We start from the raw sequence: 23417 nt of genomic DNA, 5'->3' as shown, positions 1-23417 counted from the left end.
AATAGTGGGGAGCTTTAATACCCCACTGCCATCAATGGACAGATCATCCACACATAAAATTAGTAAGGAAACACAGGTCTTAAGTTACACTAGACCATAGAGACTTAATTGATATTTAGAGAACATACCATCCAAAAGCAAAATATACATTCTTCTCAAGTGCACAAGGAACATTCTTCAGGGTAGATCACATCTTGGACCACAAATCAAGCACCAGTAAATTTAAGAAAATTGAAAGTATATCTAGCATCTTTTCCAACCACAACACCATAAGACTAGAAATCAAATATAAGAAAAAAATAGCAAAAAAACACAAACACCTGAAGGCTAAATAATATCTACTAAACAATGAACGGATCACTGAAGAAATTAAAGAGGAAATCAAAAAATACCTAGCGGCAAATGGCAATGAAAACACGATGATCCAAAACTATGGGATGCATCAAAAGCAGTTCTAAGGGAAGTTTATAGTAATACAATCTTATATAAGGAAATAAAAATATCAAATACACAACCCACTGTACACCTAAAACAACTAGAGAAAGAACAAACAAAATCCAGAGTTAGTAGAGGGAAAGATATTGTGAAGATCAGAGCAGAAATAAATGAAATAGAGATGAAGAATACAGTAGTGATCAATGAAACCAAAAGTTTGTTCTTTGAAAAGATCACAAAAATTGATAAACCTTTAGCCAGACTCATCAATAAAATAAGGGTAGGGGGTTCAAATCAATAAAATTATAAATGAAAAAGGAGAAGTTACAAATGACACCATGGAAATACAAAGGATCATAAGAGATTACTACAAATGACTGTAGGCCAATAAGATAGACAATTAGAAGAAATGGACAAATTCTTAGAAAGGTACTACATGCCAAGACTGAACCAGAAAGAAGCAGAAAATATGAACAGACCAGTCACAAGTTCTGAAATTGAAACTGAGTTAAAAATTTCCCAAAAAAACAAAAGTCCAGGACCAGAGAGCTTCACAGGCAAATTCTATCAAACATTTAGAGAAGAGTTAACACCTATAGTTATGAAACACTTCCAAAAAACTGCAGAGGAAGGAACACTTGTAAGTTTATTCTATGAGGTCACCATCACCCTGATACCAAAACCAGACAAAGACATCACAAAAAAAATAAAATTACAAGCAAATATCACTGATAAAAATCCTCAAATAATATTAGCAAACCAAAGCCAACTATGTATTTAAAAGGTTAAACATCATGACCAAGTGGGATTTATCCCAGGGATGCAAGGATTCTTCAGTATCCACAAATCAGTCAATATACTAGACCTCATTAACAAACTGAAGAGTAAAAACCATATGATCATCTCAATAGATGCAGAAAAGGTGTTTGACAAAATTCAACTCTTATTTTTGATAAGAACTCTTCAGAAAGTGGGCATAGAGGGAACCTACCTCAACTCAATACAAGCCCTTTATAACAAACCCACAGCTAATATCATTCTCAATGGTGAAAAGCTGAAATCGTTTCCACTAAGATCAGGAATAAGACAAGGATGTCCACTCTCACAATTTTATTCAACATAGTTTTGCAAGCCCTAGCCATAGCAATCAGAGAACAAAAAGAAAAAAAAAAGGAATCCAAAATGGAAAAGAAGTAAAACTGTCACTGTTTACAGATGGCATGATACTATACATAGAAAATCCTAACGATGCTACCAGAAAACTATTAGAGATCATCAATGAATTTGGTAAAGATGAAGCATACAAAATTAATACACAGAAGTCTCTTGCAACCCTATATCCTAAAAACAAAAGATCAGAAAGAAAAATTAAGTAAACAATCATACTTACCATCACATCAAAAAGAATAAAATACTTAGGAATAAACCTACTGCAAGAGGCAAAAGACCTGTACTCAGAAAACTGTAAGATGCTGATGAAAGAAATAAAGATGACACAAATAGATGGAAAGATACACCATGTTCTTGGATTGGAAGAATTCATATTGTCAAAATGACTGCACTACTGAAAGCAATCTACAGATTCCATTAAATCCCGACCAAATTATCAATGGCATTTTTCACAGAACTAGACAAAAATGTTTAAAATTTCTATGGAAATACAGAAGACCCTGAATAGCCAAGGCAATCCTGATAAAGAAAAATGGCGCTGGAGGAATCAGGCTCCCTGATTTCAGACTATACTACAAAGCTACAGTCATCAAAACATTATGGTACTGGCACAAAAACAGATATACAGATCAGTGGAACAGGATAGGAAGCCCAGAGATAAACCCACACGCCTATGGTCAAATAATCTATGACAAAGGCAAGAATATACAATGGCGGGGGAAAAAAAAAAAAACCTCTCTCCAATAAGAGGTGCTGGGAAAACTGAGCTACATGTGAAAGAATGAAATTGGAACATTTTCACACACCATGCACAAAAATAAACTCAAAATGGATTAAAGACCTACACATAAGACTGGATACTATAAAACTCCTAGAGGAAAACGGGCAGAACACTCTTTGACATAAATTGCACCAATATCTTTTGATCCACCTTTTAGAATAATGAAAATAAAAATAAACAAATGGGACCTAATTAAACTTAAAAGCTTCTGTATAACAAAGGAAGCCATAAACAAAATGAAAATACAACCCACAGAATGGGAGAAAATCTTTGCAAACAAAGCAACTGACAATCTCCAAAATAAACATGTTGACATCTCATGCAGCTTTATATCAAAAAAACAAACAACCCAATCAAAAAATTGGCAGAAGATCTAAATAGACATTTCTTCAAAGACAGACAGACAGTTGGCCAAAAAGCACATGAAAATATACTCAGTACCACTAATTATTATAGAAATGCAAATCAAAACTATAGTTTTGAGGTGGCATATCACCTCACACTAGTTAGAACTGCCATCATCAAAAAGTCTACAAATAAATGCTGGAGAGGGTGTGGAGAAAAGGGAACCTTCCTGCATTGGTGGTGGGAATGTAAATTGGTGCAACCACTATGGAGAACAAAATGGAGGTTCCTTAAAAAACTAAATATAGAACTACCATATGATCCAGCAGTCCCACTCATGGGCATATATCTGAAGAAAACCATAATTTGAAAAGATACATGCACCTCAATGTTCATTGCAGCAATATTCACAATAGCCAAGACATAGAAGCAGCCTAAATATCCATTGACAAAGGAATGAATAAAGAAGATGTGGTACATACATACAATGGAATATTAGCCATGATGAGATAATGCCATTTACAACAACATGGAAGACCTATAAATCATTATACTAAGTAAAGTAAGTCAGAGAGAAAAAGACAGATATAGGATACCACTCATATATGGAGTGTAATAAAAAATGATACAGGAGTTCTCATTGTGGCTCAGTGGGTTAAGAACCCAACAGTGTTTGTGAGGATGCAGGTTCAATCCCAGGCCTCACTCAGGGGATTAACAATCCGGCTGTATCATAGGCCTACAGCAGCTACAGGTCTGATTTGACCCTAACCTTGGAACTTCCATATGCCATGGGTGCAGCCCTATAAGAAAAAAAAAAAAAGATACAAAAGGACATATTTATAAAGCAGAAACAAACTCACAGGCTTTGATATCAAACTTATGGTTACCAAAGGGGAAACCGTGGTAGGGGGAGGGATAAATTGGGGGATGGGATTGGCATATACGCACTACTGTATATAGAATAGATAACTGGCAAGGATCTACTGTATAGCACAAGAAGGACTACTCAATGTTCTGTAATAACCTCTATGGGAAGAAATAATGGACATAAGTATATATATGTATATATGTATATATATATATATATATATATATATATATATATATATATATAACTGATTCACATTTCTATACACCTGAAGCTAATACAACGTTGTTAATCAACTATACGCCAATAAAAGAAAAAGAAAAAGAAGTCAAAAGAAAAGGTCCCAGGAGTCTGAAACCAGCCTACTTCAAATAATGCTGAAAATCCAGGCAGGTGAAGGCAGCTTATTTCCAGTGATCAATACTATTTGTGGAATGATTTTGTCCATGGCTGGAAATATGGGAAATGGTTCAACTTTCCTTCCCCATTCCCTTAGGAGATAGTGTACAGACTATGGCCAAAAAAAACAAAACAAAAAAAAATGTCTTTTTAGGGCCGCATCCATGGCATATGGAGGATCCCAGGCTAGGGGTCAAATCGGAACTATTGCGAGAGCCACAGCAATAGAACTGAGCTGCATCTGCAGTCTACACCACAGCTTATGCTCCCCCTAATAAAAAGTCTACATCCTAATCCCTGGGACTTGTTAATACTTTAAATGGTAAAAGAGACTTTGCAGAAGTGATTAGTTGAGGATCTTGAGCTGGGGAGATTATCTTGGATCATCTGGGGCGTTAACAATGTAATCACAGGGAAAAGGGGATCAGAATACTCATCAGAGTGATGGACCATGAGAAAGACACAACCAAGTCATTGCTAGTTTTGAAGATGAGAGGGGGCCATGAGCCAAAGGATGCAGGCAGCCTCTAGAAATTAAAAAAAGCAAGAAAGCAGATTTTCCCCTAGAGTCTCCAGAAGAGAACACAAGCCTACTCACCCCCTGATTTTTTCCCAGTGAGACCCATTTTGAACTTGGACCTTTAGAACTGTAATATAATAAATTTGTGTTGTTTTAAGCCACCAAATTTGTGATAATATGTTAGAGCAGCAATAGAAAACTGATAAACCCTATGACCCAGCTATTTCACTCATAGGTATGCATGTCCATATACCAGGACAGGAATATCCATAATAGACTAAACTAGAGTATGCATCCCCAGTAGACAAGCTAAATAAATTGGAGCACATTTATGCCATGGATGATTGGACAAGGGCAACAATCAAAAAAGAATGACTGAAAAATCATGAGAGAGACTGCTAGTTACTGCAGCAGGAATAGATCAGTGATTATCCTCTGCAAAAAAAACAAGTATAGAACACTGGACAAAATGATCAAGAACTACCATTTTGAAGCAATAAAATGTGACCAGAAGTAGACAACAAATTGAGAGGCATTCTTGAAAAACAACAGAACATACATAGTTGAATATTTATACTTCAATAAAACAATAAATTACACCTCAATGAAACTGTTGGAAAAAATGAACAGCTCATGTAACAACATGGATGAATCCTATAAGCATACTTTTGAGTTAAAAAATCACAAAAGAATATGTGTAGTATGAGTCTATTTATATAAAGTGTAAAAACAGGCTAAACTACAATCTGCTGTTTAGGTTGCATATGTTGCTGGCGGAACTGTGAAGAAGCACAAGGAGGTAATCATGATAAATCAAGCGAGGATAGTGGTTATCTTTGCAGGGTGAGAGAGGGTTATGACCTGAATGCAGGAGGAAGGGGATGCTTCTAGGGTACTGACTATGTTCTACCTTTGACATGGGTGGTGATTACCTGAGGGTTCTCTTATAAGATAGATAGATACATAGATAGATAGACAGACAGACACGCACACACACATATTTATACATATATATGCATGTGTGTGTGTATATATTGCATGTACTTTTTTGGATACTTATCATAGATTTAAAAAATTATTATGTAAAAAAATGGAAAAATCTCTAGATAGAGTAGCAAGCTACCACCAAAATGACCCATCTCCAGAAGATGGATTCTGTCCCAGTGGGGAACAGGGAGCAGATAGGAGAGTGGCACAAAGACTGAAGATGAGCTGCATCCATTGGGGGTGGGATGGAGGCTGGAACATGATGGACGTCTTAGAGATGGGCTCACCCTGGGTATGCAGCCTGTGACCACCCAACTTATTCTAGCCCCCACCAGCTGGTGGCACTGAGCCACTAGATTTCACCCCACCTTGTTCAAGGAACTCAGGGATTGGTGTGGGGAGGCTTTAGAGAAGGGGCCTCGGACTGAGATGAGGTGGCACAAATGGTGCATAGAGGTCCCGGCCACACATGGCCATGTCCCTTTGTACAGCTTGGTCTTCTGCATTGGGAGAGTTACCCCTCCTTTGACTTGTGCATCACTTAGAGATAGTCCACTGATGGATGGGAAATGTCACTAATGCCACTGAATGAGAGGAAAAAACCTGGAGCCCTTTCCCCCTGGACAGAGGCTGTCCACATCAAAAATACATCTTCATGTGGAATAGTTTTTACTGAAAACTAACTGCAGACTGGCAGAAAGACTCCTGTACAATCAAGCCTATGAGAAACATCCACACAGAATCGGGTAGGAAGGGAAGAGAGTCAATCAAGGACATGTGCCCCTGGGAGGGGATCATGAAGGATGGGCAGAGATCCTCCCTGGAGAGTGAGAAGTTTGAGCCATGTATTGGACACCCTAACCCTGGGCTTTGACATTGGGAAGACAGATCCCCTTAGCTGATTTGAAAATCAGCAAGACTAACAGTAGGGCTATAAGATACCTAGAATCTTCTTGTGAACAGTATACACATACCAGCTAGCTCCCAAAACAAGGCAGAGGAAGCAGATTGAAATTGCACAGAACTCTGGCCAGTTTCCCACAACTGCCCCAGCATATGCCCCAGCCTGAGCTGAGCACCCACTCCAGCCTACTTGCTCCATGACATTGTTCCACATTATGGCAAGTGCTTCTCTGTCCATAGGGAGTGCTCAGTTGGGCAGGATAGAGCAGCTCAGACCTGAATCAGCATCTGAAAGGGGTGGGAAGCCATTACAGTTGCTTATAGAGACAGCACAGTCTAAGACTCTGATTAGGGCTGAGACTGCCACAGCCCACACAGAGAGCTACACTAAGTGGTCAGTCCAGCACTGCTCCTCTGTGGGGCAAGGGTGCTGGTAATGGGAGGGGGAGAGCATACACTTAGAGTGAACAGAGCTAGTTCAGAACTGACCCTCAACACTTTTGCATCAGCAACCCTGCTCCAAATAGGGCGATATCAGCCACAAAGCAGAGAAGCCCCAGCTCATACCTGGCTCTGGACCTAGCCCCTCCATCTCCAGCCCCACCTCACACCAACAAGATACTCACCAGCACACAATAGTGGAAGATGTGACTCATGCCCATGTCAGATTCAGCTCTCCCACCAAAACCATTTGGCACAGACATACTGTATATTGTCACTCCCGCACAAGGACACCTATTTAAGACTAGAGCAGGTAACTGTTTCACCCAATCTCATAGAGACAGAGAAAGATAAGCAAAATGAGAAGAAAAAGGAAGTTGCTTCAACTGAAAGAACAAGAGAAAAACCCTGAAAAAAAAAAAGTAATGAAACAAATACTTTACCAGATAAAGAGTTCAAAGTAGTAATAATAAAATGCTAAGTGGATTAGAGAAAAGAATAGAGAATTTTAACAAGGAACTAGAAAATATATAAAAAAATCAGAGCTGAAGAATACAATAAATGAAATGAAAAACATACTAGAAGAAAGCAACAGCAGACCAGTTGATACAGAAGAAGAGGTAAGTGATCTGCAAGATAGAATAATGGAAATCACCCAGTCATAAGGGCAAGAATAAAAACAAATAAAAGTAAGGACAGTTTAAGGGACTGTGGAACATCAAGCATGAAGAAGAAAAAAAAATCAGATAATAGAGGTCCAAGAAGGAGAGGAGAGAAAAGGATCCAAAAGTATTTGATGAAAATATGGCTGAAAACTTTCCAAATCTGAAGAAGAAAATAGATACCCAGGTACAGAAAGCACAGAGATTTTCAAGCAAGATGAACCCAAACAGACCCACACCAAGACATTAAAATGGAAAATTTTAAAGAGAGGATTCTAAAGGCAGCAAGAAAAAAACAAAGAATCATATATTAGAGAACCCCCTTAAGGGTACCAGCTTATTTCTCTACAGAAACTTTGCAGGCCAGAAGGGAGTGGCATGATATATTTAAAGTGGTGAAAGGGGAAAAAACCTGCAACCTAGGACACTCCACCCAGCAAAATTATCATTTAGAATTGAAGGAGAGATACAGAACTTCTCAGACATGCAAACATGAAAGACTCATCAATGTTAAACTGACCCTAAGAGAAATGTTAAAGGGTCTTCCCTAAGTGAAAACAAAAGGCTAATACAAGAAGTAAGTATCAATAGGAAAGGGAAAATCCCATTAGTAAAGGCAAATGTATAGTAATGACTGAGGATCAACCACTTAAATAAGCTAATATGAAGATTTAAAGACAGAAAAATTATAAAATCAGTTTTAAATGTAACAAAACAGAAAACATGAAGATGTAAAATAGGACATCAAAAATATAAAGTGTTGGGCAGTGGAGTAAAAAATGTAAATTTTGTAAAAATGTGTTTGAATTTAATTGATTTTCCATTATATGTAGTTATAGGTTAACATACATGAACCCCACCGTAACCACAAATCAAAAACCTGAATTAGACCCACAAAAACTAGAGAGAAAGGAAGACAAGCATACCACTAAAGAAAATTATCAAACCAAAAGGGAAGAAACTAAAAGAAGAGAAGAAATACAAAAACAGCCAGAAAACTGGTAACAAAATGGCAATAAGTGCATACCTTTCAGTAGTCACTTTAAATGTCAATAGACTAAATGCTCCAATCAAAAGACATAAGGTGACTGATTGGATTAAAAAAACAAGACCCATCTAAATGCTGCTTTTAAGAGACTGCAGAAATAAAAAACACAGAGACAGAAGGTGAGGGGAAGGAAAAATATTTCATGCAAGTGGAGACAACAAAGCAGGGATAGTGATACTCATATAAGACAAAATAGACTTTAAAACAAAGTCTATAACAAAAGACAAAGAAGGGCTTTAAATCATGATAAAGGGATCAGTACAAAAAGAGGACATAATACTTGTTAACATATATGCACCAAAATATATAAAGCAAAGTGTTGACATAATGGTAGAAATTTACAATAATACAATAATAGTAAGGGACTTTAACACCCCCACTTACAATAATGAGGAGATCATTAGGAGAGAAAATCAATAAGAAAACCGTGGTCTTAAATGACACATTAGACTGGCAGGACTTAGTAGATATCTATAGAACATTCCATCCAAAACCAACAGAATCCACATTATTTTCAAATGCACACAGAGTGTTCTCCAGGATAGATCACCTGTTAGGTCACAAAATAAGTCTCAACAAATTTAAGAGAATAGAAATTATATCAAGCATTTTCCCAACAACAATGACATGAAACTAGAAATCAATTACAGGAAGAAAAATGGGAAAAGCATGAACATGAAGAGGTTAAACAATATGCTACTAAAATGATGGGTGAATGAATAAATTGGAAAATACCTCAAGAGAAATTAAAATGGAAACAACTTTCCAAAATCTATGAGATACAAGAAAAGCAGTTCTAAGAGTGAAGCTTACAGCCATATAGGACTACTTCAAGAAATAAGAAAAAAAAATCTCAAATAGGCAATTTAACTACCATCAAAATGAATCAGAAAAAGAACAAAGCCCAAATTCAGCAAAAGGAAGGAGTTAATAAAGACTAGAGAGTAAATAGAGACAAAAAAAAAGAAAGAAAGAAAGAGACGGACAGACAAACAGACATCAATGAAACTAAGAGCTGGGTTTGTTTTTTAAAAAAAGATAAAAAAATTCATAAATATTTACTCAGGCTCATCAAGAAAAAACAGAGAAATTAAATAAATCAAAATAAGAAATGAAAGAAAAAATAACTTATCTCACAGAGATACAAAAAATAATGAGAATATTATGAATACTTGAATATGCCAACAAATTGGGCAACCTAGAAGAAATGCACAAAAAAATCTAGAAACATACAACCTTCCAAGAGTGAATCAGGAAAATATAGACAATCTGAACAGAGTGATCACTAATAGTGAATTGAATTTGTAATTTTAAAAAAAACATCAAACAAAAGTCCAGGATGGGAAGCCTTCACAAGGCAATTCTACCAAACATAAAAAGAAGAACTAATGCCATCTTTCTCAATATTCAAAAAAAAATTGAAGAGTGAACACTCCCAAATTCATTCTACAAGGTCACCATTACCCTGATACCAAAACCAGGAAAAGATACTCAAAAAAAAAAGGAGTTCCCGTCATGGCGCAGTGGTTGGCGAATCCGACTAGGAACCATGAGGTTGCAGGTTCGGTCCCTGCCCTTGCTCAGTGGGTTAACAATCCGGCGTTGCCATGAGCTGTGGTGTAGGTTGCAGACACGGCTCGGATCCTGCGTTGCTGTGGCTCTGGCGTAGGCCAGAGGCTACAGCTCCATTCATCCCCTAGCCTGGTAACCTCCATATGCCGCAGGAGTGGCCCTAGAAATGGCAAAAAGACAAAAAAAAAATAGAGAAAATTGCAGGCCAAAATCTCTGATAAACATAGATATAAAAATCCTCAACAAAACATTATCAAACCAAATTCAACAATATATAAAAGTCCCACAATCAAGTAGGATTTATTTCAGAAATGCAAGGATGGTTCAATATCCACAAATCAATGCAATACATCATATTAACAAAATGAAGGATGATCATCTCAACAGACACAGAAAAGGCATTTGACAAAATTCAATATCTGTTCATGATAAAAATTCATCAAAGTTAGTATAGAGGGAATGTATCTCAACATAATAAATGTTATTTATTTATACAGCTAACACCATATTCAGCACAAAAAGCTATAAGCTTTTCCTCTAAAATTGGGAAAAAGACAAGGATGCCCACTCCAGTCATTTCTAGTTAACATAGTATTGGAGGTCCTAGCCAGAGTAATCAGAAAAGAAAGAGAAATAAAAGGCATCCAACTGGAAGGAAAGAAGTAAAACTCAATATTTGCAGATAACATACTATATATTGAAAATCCTGTGGAGTTCCCATCGTGGCTCAGTGGAAGTGAATCTGACTAGCATCCATGAGATGCAGGTTTGATCCCTGGCCTTTCTCAGTGGGTTAAGAATCTGGCATTGCTGTGAGCTATGGTGTAGGTCACAGACATGGCTTGGATCTGACATTGCTATGGCTATGGCATAGGCCAGCAGCTGCAGCTCTGATTCGACCCCTAGCCTAGGAACCTTGATATGCCTTGGGTCCAGGCCTAAGAAGACAACAGAAAGAGAAAAAGAGATAAAAAAGAAAGAGAGAGGGAAAGAGAAAGAAAGAAAGAGAGAAAGAAAAGAAAAGAAAAAGAAAAAAAGGAAGGAAGAGGGAGGGCAGGAGGGCAGGCAGGCAAGCTGGCAAGCCCTAAAGTCTCAACCAAAAAAACCTATTAGAACTAATAAGTGAATTCAGTTGCAAGATACAAGATAAATATACAGAAATCTATTGCCTTGCTATAAACTAATAATGAATTATCAGAAAGAGAAAACAAGAAAATAATCACATTTAAATCACACCAAAAAGAATAAAATACTTAGGAATAAAATTAACCAAGGAGATAAAAGACCTATATTCAGAAAACTTTAAAACACTGGTGAAGGGGCATTCCCTGGTGGCTTAGCAGGTTAAGGATCTAGCATTGTCACTCCTTTGGTAAGGGTCACTACTGTGGTAGGGGTTTGATCCCTGACCTTGGAAGTTCTGCATGCTGCAGGTATGGCTCAGAAAAGCCTGAAAAACAAAACAAAACAAAAACAAAAAACACTGATGAAGGAAAATGAAGATGATACAAAGAAATGCAAAGGTATCCCATATTCATGGATTAGAAGAATTAATATTGTTAAAATATCCATACTGCCCAAAGCAATCTATAGATTTAATGCAATCACTATGAATATATAGATGTTGTTTTTCATAGAAATAGAACAAATAATTCTAAAATTTATAGGGAACCACAAAATACCCCAAATTGCCAAAGTAAAAGCTGGAGTAATCAATCACACTTCCTGACTTTAGACTATAAAACTACAGTAATGAAAACAGCATGGTACTGGTACATAAACAGACACATAGCTCAATGGAACAGAATAAAGAGCCCAGAAATTAAACCCACATACATGTGGTCAGTTAAATGGAGTTCCCGTCATGGCTCAGTGGGAATGAGTCTGACTAGCATCCATGAGGACAGAAGTTCAATCCCTGGCCTTGCTCGGTGAGTTAAGGATCTGGCATTGCTGTGAGCTGTGGTGTAGGTCACAGATGCAGCTCAGATCCCAAGTTGCTGTGGCTGTGGCATAGGCCAGTGGCTACAGCTCCAATTCCACCTCTAGGCTGGGAACCTCCATATGCCGTGAGTGCAACCCTTAAAAAAAAAAAAAGACAATTAACAAATGAGGCAAGAATATACAATGGAGAGAAAACAGTTTCTTCAATAAGTACTGCTAGCAAAACTGGACAGCTACATGTAAAAGAAAGAAATTAGAACATTTGTTCATACTATGTGCAAAAATAAACTCATAATGCATTAAAGAGCTAAATTTGAGACCTGAAATCATGAAACTCCTAGAAGAGAACACAGGCTGAACACTCTTTGACATAAATTATAGTAATATTTTTTTATATCTTCTCCTAACACAAAAGAAACAAAAGCAAAAATATATAGTACCTAATTAAAAGCTCACACAGCAAAGCAAACACTGACAAAATGAAAAGACAACCTACTGAATGGGAGAAAATATTTGCAAATGATATGATCAATAAGTGGTTAGTAGCCAAAATATATAAATAGCTCACACAACTCAATATCAGAAAACAAACAGTCTGATTTTAAAATAGGCAGAACATCTGAATAGACATTTTTCCAAAGAAGATATACAGATAGCCAATAGGCACATGAAAAGATGCTTGATATCACTAATCATCAGAAAAATGCAGATCAAAATGACAGTGAGATATCATTTCACACCTGCCAGAATGACTATCACCAAAAACTCTTCAAATAACAAATGTTGGCAAGGATGTGGAGAAAAGGTAATCCTAGTACCCTGAGAAGTGTAAATTGATGCAGCCATATGGAAAACAGTCTGGAGATTCCTCAAAAACTAAAAAAGAGAACTACCATATGATCCAGCAATTCTACTGCTAGGTATATGTATGGAAAAGATGAAAATTCTAATTTGAAAAGATAGGTGCACCCTGATGTTCATAGAAGCGCTATTTATAATAGCCAAGAAGAAACAACCCAAGTGCCTATCAATAGACTGGATTAAGAAGATGTGGTACATATAATATGAAATACTACTCTGCCATTAAAAAGACTGAAATATGCCATTTGAAACAACATGGATGGACCTAGAGAATATTATGGTTAGTGAAATAAGCCAAAGACAAATGCTGTATGATGTCACTTATATATGAATCTAAAAAGTCAAATGGATGAATATAACAAAACAGAAATAGACCCACATATATAAGAACAAACTAGTGGTTACCCACGGGGAAAGGGAGGGGGAGGGTCAAAATAGTAGTTGGGGATTAACAGATACAAACTATGATGTACAAAATAAGCAATAAGGATATTCTCTACAGTACAGGAAAATACAGCCATAATAACTTGAAGTGGAGCATAATTTATAAAAATATTGAATCCTCAGGTTGTACACCTGAGACTAATATAATATTGTAAATCAACTATACGTCAATAAAAGAATAGAAGTAAATAAGATTAAATTAAATGGTCAGTTTGAAACATTCTCCCATATTGGACATTTTCTTTCTCTAGCAACCTTAGAACTCCCCTGTCTTTAAAAAGGAAAAACAAATCCTCCTACCTCCATCCGTATCTGGCCTTCACCAGACTCCTAAGTTCCTCCTTTGCATGTGTCCACTGCCTCCACCTGTCATCTGCCCGTTCTGTTGTTGACAGTTTGCCTCCACCTGCCCATGGCCTCGCTCTCTCCCTCTCCACCCGCAGGACCACATGGGAACTCTTTCCAGCATTTACCCTCCTCCCCCTCTTGGGAACATTTGACTCTTTTGGACATCCTCTCTTTCTTGTTTTCTCCCTTGGCTTCCAGGATACCGTGCGATCATTCATGCATTTATCTATTAATATCTTTTGAGGTCTGTGCCTGCCAGGTACTGAGCCAGGCACAGGAGCAAAACAAGATGGACTCGCTGCCATCATATTGCTCACAGTCTGGGCAGAAGCAGATTTCATCAGATAAGCCCACAAATCACTGATTTAGAACTGGAGTGAGTGCTATGAAGGAAGAATGCGGAGGCTTTGAGAACATAAGACGGGGGTGGGGGGCTCACTAAGGCCAGGTGTCAGAAAGGCTTCACTGAGGATGCAGCGCCTTAAGCTGAGGTCTACAAGAGGATTACGAGTCAGCTACTTGGGAAGAAGAATCTAGGTGTTGCAACAGTGTTGCTGCGGCCAGGGTGATGGAGGAACACAGCCTGTTGGGAGGTTGTGAAAGGAGCCAGTGCGACCAGTACAGAGTGAATGAGGGCGACCAGTGCAGAGTGAATGAAGGTGAACAGGGCATGAAGTGAGACGGGAGAGGTGGACTGGAGGCAGGCTTTGCCTTGTAAAACCATGAAGAGGATTTTGGACTTTTATCTTACATGAAATAGTTGTGTGGCCATACAAGCTGTGAACCATACAACTCCTGGGGCCAGAGTTATGTTGTGGTCCTCCGTAATGGCACCCTGGAAGTGTGAATGATATGCCCTGGAGTTGTGCAGTGTACCTCATGCACAACCATACCCAGAAGCCCAAGAGTCTAGCTGTAGTGGATAGAAGGGACAGGAGGAGGTTTTGAGGAGACCAGTTAGGAGCATGGTGCTTTCAGTGTCACCCCCCACCTTTCCCCTTCAGGCTCACTCCCTTGGTGAGCTCATCTTTGCCCTGTCTGCCCTTCTAGCATTTCCTCCTTGAGATAACTTCCTAGTCTTTGACTTGAGTGGAATTTAAGGAGCACTCATCACCAAGCAGTCCTGGGAGGACAGGAATCAGCCAGAGGACATAGGACTCAACCTGAAAGAGGGTGATTCAGCATGAGCAGGGCAAGGTACAGGGCTCAGCCACTGGGCAGGGTCCCACCCGGAGGCTAAGATATGTGCATGAACAGACATGGGAGCAGAAAGGGAGCTAAGCTCCAGGCCCCAAGGGTGGTCCCTGAGCCCCTGGTCTCTCAGCAAGAGAGCTCGGAACAGAGTCCTAGCCCAGCAGGGTGGGAGCAGGATTGGTCTGCAATTGGGATAAGGCCTGGGAGAAGCAGGCTAGACAGGGCCCAGAGTTGAGGGAACCCTACGGAGGTCCCCCAGGCCCATGGCTCATGGCCCAGTTGGTGTTGATCTTTGCAGGGCCTGGGCCCGAGGACACCTGACTATGGCAGCCACAACAGCCAGAGTCCCAAGGCTAAGACCTGGAGCCACAGCCCAGCCTGCAGGAGCCACTGCCTTCTGCTCTGCTGGTCCTGAATGATCCCTATTCCTATTGACCAGAGCGTTGCTGGAGCCCTGACATCTTCCCCAATCCCCTCTCTCCCAGTGGCTCAGCCTCGTCTCTCCCACCTTTGAATCCCACCGCATTTATTATTTTCTGTTATTTTTCCTTCCATCATTTACTTCATCTGACCTTCTGTCCAGTTAGGATTTTTTTTTCCAACAACATTTACTGTGAAAAACATCGCATAAACAGAATGGTGCATAAAACATAAATATACAGGTTAGTGAAATACCATCCAGCAGGCCACCATCTAACCACCACGCAGCTCAAGGAAAAAAGTAATCCCTGTTCCTGAGACTTCCCTCCTCCTGCTGTTTATGAACATAATCCTCAACCTCAGCTCTCTCTCCAGATGTGTATTGTCATCAGGCTTTTGCCCTTTTCCTTCCTTTTAACTTCTCCATATAATTTTTAATTTCCTTATGATCAATAATTGATTTAGAATAATTTTATAATTTCCTTATAATTTATCTTAGTCTGCATTCCTAAGTAGGCAGAGTTCCTTTTTTTTTTTTTTTTCGTCTTTTTATGGCCACACCCACAACATATGGAGGTTCCCAGGCTAGGGGTCAAATTGGAGCCACAGCTGCCGACCTACACCACAGTCACAGCAACATCAAATCTGAGCCACATCTGCGACCTACACCACAGCCCACGGCAATGCTGGATCCCTAACCCACTGAGTGAGGCTAGGAACCTGCATCCTCCTGGATGCTAGTCAAATTTATTAATCGCTGAGCCACGATGGGAACTCCCAGAGTTCCCTTTCTTTATGTTCTCTCCATTTCTTCCAAGGAAGGCTCTCCCACAGGGACGCAAGTGCAGCAGGATGAGAGCAGAGTGGGGGCCTTGTTGGGGGAGGGGAGGGTGGAGGAGTCAGGCAGGGGGTCCAAGAGGCAGCCAGAGGAGGTGACTAGTAAAGAGAAGGAAGAGAGGGGGAGCAGAAGAAGTGAGGGCAGGAGGAAATGGTTGCCTAAAAGCTCAGCCCCCATGAAGGAGCTATCCTGAAAGTACAGTCCAGCTCCGAGTCTCAAGCTCGGCTGCCTTGCTCAGTCCTTGATCCAAAGAGGACTTTCAGATGACACACATCTGAGTGCTCCCGCTGGGTGGTCTCCTGTGCCCTCTGGGGGCCCTCCCTCCCTAAAGGAGAGGCAGCTTCATTCTAACTCACCAGCTCATCCCCCACTGTAGCCCCAGGCCCTCCCCTCCTTTCCACCACTCAGGACTGGGTCTGTGGACCAGGGCGAAGGCAGAGGGATAGGAGTCACAGAGACAGGTGAGACCCCAGGGACAGAGTCAGGGGCAGGGTCCTCTCCCCTGGGATGCTGTGTCCAGAGCGAAGGCTCCATGCTCTGGGGTCTGCTTTCTTTTCTTTTCTTTTTTGGTCTTTTGGTCTTTTTAGGGCCGCACCCATGGCATATAGAGGTTCCCAGGCTAGAGGCCGAGTCAGAGATATACCTGCCAGCCTACACCACAGCTCATGGCAACACAGGATCCTCAATCCTCTACGTAGGGCCAGGGATCGAACCCGCATCCTCATGGATGCAAGTCACATTCGCTAAATTCAGAGCCATGACGGGAACTCCAGGGTCTGCTTTCTTTAGGGAGAAGTGAGACACCCACATCCTAGCACCTCTGCCCCTCAGTGCCCCCTGCTCTGAATTCCTGCTTCACACACAGCCCATCCTTCAACCCCCACCTGGCCCTGGCTGTCTCATGGGGATGCGCTCTCCCTACAGGACGGGAGCCAGCTCTTCAGGAGCACAGAATGATGCCCTGTGGGTGAGGGGAGACACCCACCCAAGGAGGCTGGATGACAGCAGAGGACAACCCGTGCCAATTAGGGGCCCCGTGGCAGCACTGAGACAATGTGTGTTCTTTTGTTGTCTCTGCAGACATCGTCAACTGTGACCTGAAGTCCACACTGCGAGTCCTGTACAACCTCTTCACCAAGTACCGGAACGTGGAGTGAGGGGCAGACTGGACCATCCCAAGCCACCTTAACCTGCCTATGCCCGTCTCCCGCTCTGTGCCCTCCCCCAAGTCTGGCTGCCACCTAGAGATAGTGGGACCTGAAATTAGGAAGGAACTGATCCGTAACTCTGTGGGCTGACCCACACCACTCAGGCTCTGAGGACCGACGCAGCGATGGCTTGCGAAGGTTGTCCCCTTGCTGGTGCCAAGCTTAGATTTCCCTCAGCCCCCAGCTTAGGCACAAGTGCCTGCCCCTCCCCACCCCCAGAAGATGGAAATAAAGATAATAGGTCCCATTGAAGAGGTGTAACCTATGGGCTGGGCATCACGCTAAGTGCCCTGACCTACTCAAACTCATGAATACTCATGACTCCCACTGACGCAGATGCTGGCAGCCCCTTTTACATATAAGGAAACTGAGGCTCAGAGAGGTTCTGCGACTTGCCAGACGCTGCCATTTGTTTTCCTTCTCTGAAGAACCTATGTGTTCATAGCCAGCCCATTACATTGCCTTTTCCCCATGAGACACGTGTCCTCCAAGAAGATGAGACCCCCCCACCCCATCCCATCCCATCCCGAGCTCACTACCAGGCAGGCTAGGTCAGGGCTCAGTGATTCACACTGAAATTGGCAAATCAAATTTAACCCAATTAATAGTGTGTGTGTGGCAGGAGTCATGTCCCTCCACTCCTTTGTACAAATGAAAATTACTCTTAATTCCTTCAGATTTGTAATAGCCCCTTACTCTGGTTTCAGGGTGACATTTGGGAAGGATTCTGTTTAAAATTAATGGAGTGGCACATTTTGCAGCCTTTTTGCTTGATTGCATGTAATGGACGTGCCCTATATTTTCCTGCAAAGTAAGTCCTCGATTCATTATCATTAGGCAAATGTACAATATACCCAGGCACCGCAGAGCGCTGGGCGCCAGCCCATGTGAGCAGGGCTTGGGAAGTAGGGCTCTTCACCAGGGACCCTTGAGCTTTAAAGAAAGGAACTCCTTTTCGCCCTCTAATTGATCATTTAGACCATTTCTGGCTAAGTCTGCCCACATGCAATTACTGGCTAATTCAGGCGAGGAAAAATGTAAGTTATTTAGGCCCAAGCGGAGTGGTTTCCTTGCGGGCTTGTGGTTACATGGATCCCCTCTACATGAACCCAAGTTCCGAATACAGAGCTCTCGCTGGCCCAGCCTGCGGGTCCTGGAGGGATAGGAAAGGGCTAGAATGGGGGTGACTAAGCGGACAAGAAGCTTGGGACAAATGCTTGCACACTTAGGATACAGAGGATTACTCTCAGACCGAGGGATGGGCCTGTGGCTATTCATACTTAGACTGCTAAGTTGACCGAGGCTTTGGGAGGATTAATAACTTAGAGTGATACTGTATCTGCAATACAGAATTTTCCTAAGTATGGCAGGCAGACACCAGCCTGGGTCCCTGCCTCCCGAAGCCTGTGCCTGCTTTGTCACTACTTGAGGCCAGATGGCACGAAGCCCATCTCTGGTTTGAGGAAGTCCTTGTGATCTCTGTCTACGCCACCCGGAGGGAGGCCTCCCATTGTCTCTAAAACATTCCTTCTAGCTTCTCATCACTTCTTACTCTATGGTCTAGCTGCAGGAACTCAGAAGCCACACCATTTAGAGAGACTTCCTATGTCTGCAGAGGTTTTGCTCCAAGAGAGAATTATTACTCAGCATCATGAGCATTTAAGATATAAAGAAAATGTACTCTCTTGTGTCAGTTTAAAAGAATACAATTCTTTTTTACCTAATTAGTGAAATATTTCATTTGTCTTTAGGAAACACTAAATACTGTGATATTTCTGTTGGCTCTCTTTGAAATTCCTGATAGCAAACTGACATAAATAATTGCTTTGTCTTCTTGAGCAAATACTAAAGTGAGATGAAATATGAGGAATGCATTCATTTAAATATGCTTTGCTGTATGAACTTTGTCTCCTTTGTGTGTGTATGTGTGTGTGCCTTATATTCAAGCTGCAAATGGACAGTGGGCAAATGGCCTTATTAAAAATACTCCTTTTTTGTATTTTACATATATACTGTATAAAAACACATCAGAACACTTGGAAAGGTTTTTTTTTTTTTTAAGAACAGGTCTAATTTATCATAAAATTGTTTTTTTGATACCGTCTTGCCTTAGTCTAGAACCCCAGGGCCTAGGCCTGGTTTTATAGCCCTATCACCTCACTTAGAGGTTTTCCTTTAGATGCTAGAAGCTCTTGCTTAATATATGACTTTGTTTTTGAAGCGGGGTAAAAGGCATCAGAAAATAAACCGAACTTAACCCCTCATCTCTTTTAAAGAAAAAAAAAAAAAAAAAAACTAAGGCAAAAATCAAGTCTCCATCGGCTCACAGGGTCCTTTTTTTCCCCTTTTCCTCTTTTTTAAATTTAAGTGCATTGATTATTTTTAATAATTAATGTATAAATGGTGCAAACTTCAAAAGCATGAATGGGCATCTAGTAAAAAACCTAATCTCCCTTCCTCCCCTCCCCCAGCAGCCAATACCTGTCCCCGGAGGCAACTATTTTGTTCTTTTTCTTATATTCACTTCCAGAGGTACCCCAGCAATATCAAGCATCAACACGCATATAAAATTACTTTTTAAATATAAATAGCAAATTGTACATGCTATCATGCACACTGCTTTCTTCACTTATTGTTCTGTCTTGGAAATTATTTTGCACTGGCATTAAAACTTCTTACACTTTAAAATTAGAATATGAGTACTTCATGAATCCAAAGGCACATCTCTGATCTGCACATGGGCTGGAAAATGAAAACCTTCCCAGAGGGAGGTAAGGCTGCCTAGATAGTGATTTAAGACAGGGGAGTTCCCATTGTGGCTCAGCGGGTTCAATCCCTGACCTTACTCAGTGGATTAAGGATCTGGCATTGTGGTGAGCTGTGGTGTAGGTCGCAGAGGTGGCTCAGATCCTGCGTTGCTGTGGCTGTGGTGTAGGCCGGCAGCTGCAGCTCTGATTCAACCCCTAGCCTGGGAACTTCCATATGCTGTAGGTGTGGCCCTAAAAAGGAAAAAAAAAAAAAAGTCAAGACTGGGACCTACTGGGGTGGGGGGGTAGGAGGGGCATTATAAGAAACATTGTCCTGTGCCCTCAACTGAATTTATTTTTTAAAGGCCTCCTTTAGATTATTATGGTGAGTGGTGGACAGTTTGATTAAGCTTTTACTTGGACATAGTACTAGGGCTACTACTTTGCAATTGACTAAGAAAGTACTAAAGGTTCTAGGTACCCCCACAGTACCCTCCGACAAGCACAGTGGCCATGCAGTGCCCGCCTACTCTATGGAAAACCCCAATCTCCTGTGTGCAGGCCCTGAGCTGACATTTCCAAAATCTGTGAGAAGGAATCTTTGTCAGCCCATCATCAATGTTGTCCTGAGTTGGTTGCTATTTGCAGTTGCTGCTCTCAGTCCTTTTTAATTATGAATTACAGTGAGCTTTATCATTATCAGTTTATTTTGTTGTGGGTTGCTTGGTTAACCCCACAGAGTATACTGAAGCTTATTTGCATCAACTGTATTCTGGGGCTGTAATTTTCCAATAACTCGACTCTCAGACGTGTATACATTGTGGTTCAAATATGAATCATCCATACTCCAGTCCTAGAGCAAATGTATACATAATCCACTCCCCCTAAATTATCACTAATTTATTTTTCCACTGGAAAAATGAGACTAGAGGGAGTCAGTAGGTCAAGCAGTTTTGCCCTAAGGAGGAGCTGATCAAAAACAACTTGAGATCCACTGCACTTAATCACAAGCCCACCTCAAGAACCTTATCTACATAAAACATCCCACAGATACAAGATGGATGCGTCCGGAAAACTTCACTAATGCTAATATTGCAAACCATCTCCCCCCCCCCCCAAAAAAAAATTCACCTCCATCTATTTGAAAATTGGAGCATTGCTGTGGATACTAAGAAGAAGACTGCATTGAGTTGCAAACACTGGGTGGTTGGTGGACTTAACACCTTCCCAACACTTGCAGATTTCAGATCCCGGCAAGAGACAAGTTAGTATGTAGGGGTTGCTCACGGTTATAACTACAAGCATTCTATCTGCACATGCCAAATTGCAACTGTTTTTTCCTCTTCTTCCCGAAAAATATAAATCCAGGCTGGATCACAATTTGCTCGTGCCCTCTGCTTTGCTGTGGTGGTGTCTATACCCGTGTACATGTGTTCATGATGACACCAAGCTGCCATGAGGGTGGTCAGTGAAGGATGATCCGCCTACACCAAGCCTATCTTTTGTTTTTTTTCTTTTTCTTTTTTTTTTTTTTGGCCATGCCCATGCCATATGGAAGTTCCTGGGCCAGGGATTGAACCTGCACCACAGCAGCAGCCTGAGCCACAGCAGTGACAACACCAGTTCTTAACCAGGGAACTCTAAGCATGACAATCCTGAGAGCTGCAGGCTTCCCAGGTAGGAAGCATTAGTGACTCATCTGGAGGAGAATATGTTACACAGCAACTTGGGAAACAAAGAGGCTAAAGAAAACTAAACTCTCTTTCTAAACCTTTGGCTTTATTTTTTGCTTTTTGTTTTCTCATTGGAACCCGTCTCAGAGTTTCCTGCACTAACGTATATTATGACTCAAGGGAAGACAGAAGAAGACACATCCCAATCGTGTTTGACCACAGAAACTGTGTGCTCCCTGAGGAATTTGCAGGATGAATGCTCTGTGGAACGCATCCATTCATTTAGCCATCAGGCCATACAGGCAATGCCTATGTGCTGAGTTCTATAATGAGTCAGGTATACCATGTCCCGTAGTGAGTGAGGCTCACTTGCCTAATAATGGGGGAGATGCAAAATAATTAATAATAATAATAATAATCACAGAAATCAAGGGTACTTAAAAATTGTGATGACCTTTTGTGGGCAAGTACAAAAAAATGATGAAGGTCTCATTTAGATTTGGAGGTCAAAGGGGGTCTCTGGCAAACTGACATTTTATGTATGTATGTATCTATCTATCCATCTATCTATCTATTTTCCTTTTCAGGGCCACACCCGAGGCATATGGAAGTTCTCAGGTGAGGGGTTGAATTGGAGCTACAGCTGCTGGCCTACACCACAGCCATAGCAATAGGGAATCTGAGCTGCATCTGCAACCTACACCACAGTTCAGGGCAATGCTGGATTGCTGACCCACTGATCGAGGCCAGGGATCGAACCCACATTCTCATGGATACTTGTCAGATTTGTTTCCTCTGCTCCATGATGGGAACTCCCAAAGTGACATTTTAAAGTGGCCCCTGAATCACTGAGCTACGCAAATAAAGAGCTATCAAGGCAAGGATTCCGAGTCAGGAGATGACTTGGCTCCCTGGAGAAACCGGCAGGAAGCCAGGGAGGCTAGAGACTGAGAGGGGCACAGGGGTCAGACCAGAGGTTAACAGATTTTATCATAGGAAAAACGGGAAGCAATGTATGTTCAAAAACCTTCTGGCCACTATGTGGAGAAACTGTGGAGAAAGCTATGTCAGCAGCATGGAGGTCTCAGACGGCCCTTCCCATCTCAATGCCATGGTTGTGGCGGGAGAGCCCAGGAGACCAAGGGGAGGAGCTCCCGCTCTCACCCAGCCCCTCCCACCAGCGCATCTGGTCTCAAGCAAGCGCAGCAAGCCTGGGTGTGCCATCCAAAGGGAGTGCCTGCTGGATGCCTCTAATCCTCAACTTCCTCCTGGAAGGGCAGGCGCTCCTAAGCCATCTCCATCCTCTCTACATCTGGTCCTTTGGGAAGAGCTAAAGGAATCAGAAAGACCGGACGAGGCTGCACATGGAAAGCAGAGGAGAGACGAGCACTACCAGCCAGAAAGCTGATCCCTGGGGACCAGTGCCTCCAATCTTCTCACCAGAGGACTTGGGCTATTTTATCCCTACTTGGATTCAAGGAGGGGAGCGGGAAAGCTGTCATCCAACCTGGGGGCAGTGCAGGGTACAGGCTTGCTGGAGATGGAATAATCATTTAATTTTCCCAATTCAGGCTAACCAGCCTGAATTACTATTGTTATGTTACAT

At 41.3% G+C, this 23417-nt stretch overlaps 1 protein-coding gene across 2 annotated transcripts in view; it reads left to right on the top strand.

Annotated features, from left to right (window-relative positions):
- The window catches only part of PARVA (parvin alpha), a 186623-nt gene extending 166541 nt beyond the window's left edge, over positions 1-20082 (top strand). For both annotated transcript variants that reach the window (XM_047776269.1, XM_047776270.1), the window contains exon 13: positions 17264-20082. In XM_047776269.1, the coding sequence (XP_047632225.1) occupies positions 17264-17340 (77 nt within the window). In that variant the 3' untranslated portion in view covers positions 17341-20082. The remainder of the gene's footprint in view (positions 1-17263) is intronic.
- The last annotated feature ends 3335 nt before the right edge of the window (positions 20083-23417 follow it).

Source organism: Phacochoerus africanus, chromosome 4 (assembly GCF_016906955.1).
Source record: "Phacochoerus africanus isolate WHEZ1 chromosome 4, ROS_Pafr_v1, whole genome shotgun sequence".
NCBI classification, from domain to species: Eukaryota; Metazoa; Chordata; class Mammalia; order Artiodactyla; family Suidae; genus Phacochoerus; species Phacochoerus africanus.
Note: the sequence above shows the minus strand (reverse complement) of the source record. Positions and strands in the feature narration are given on the sequence as shown.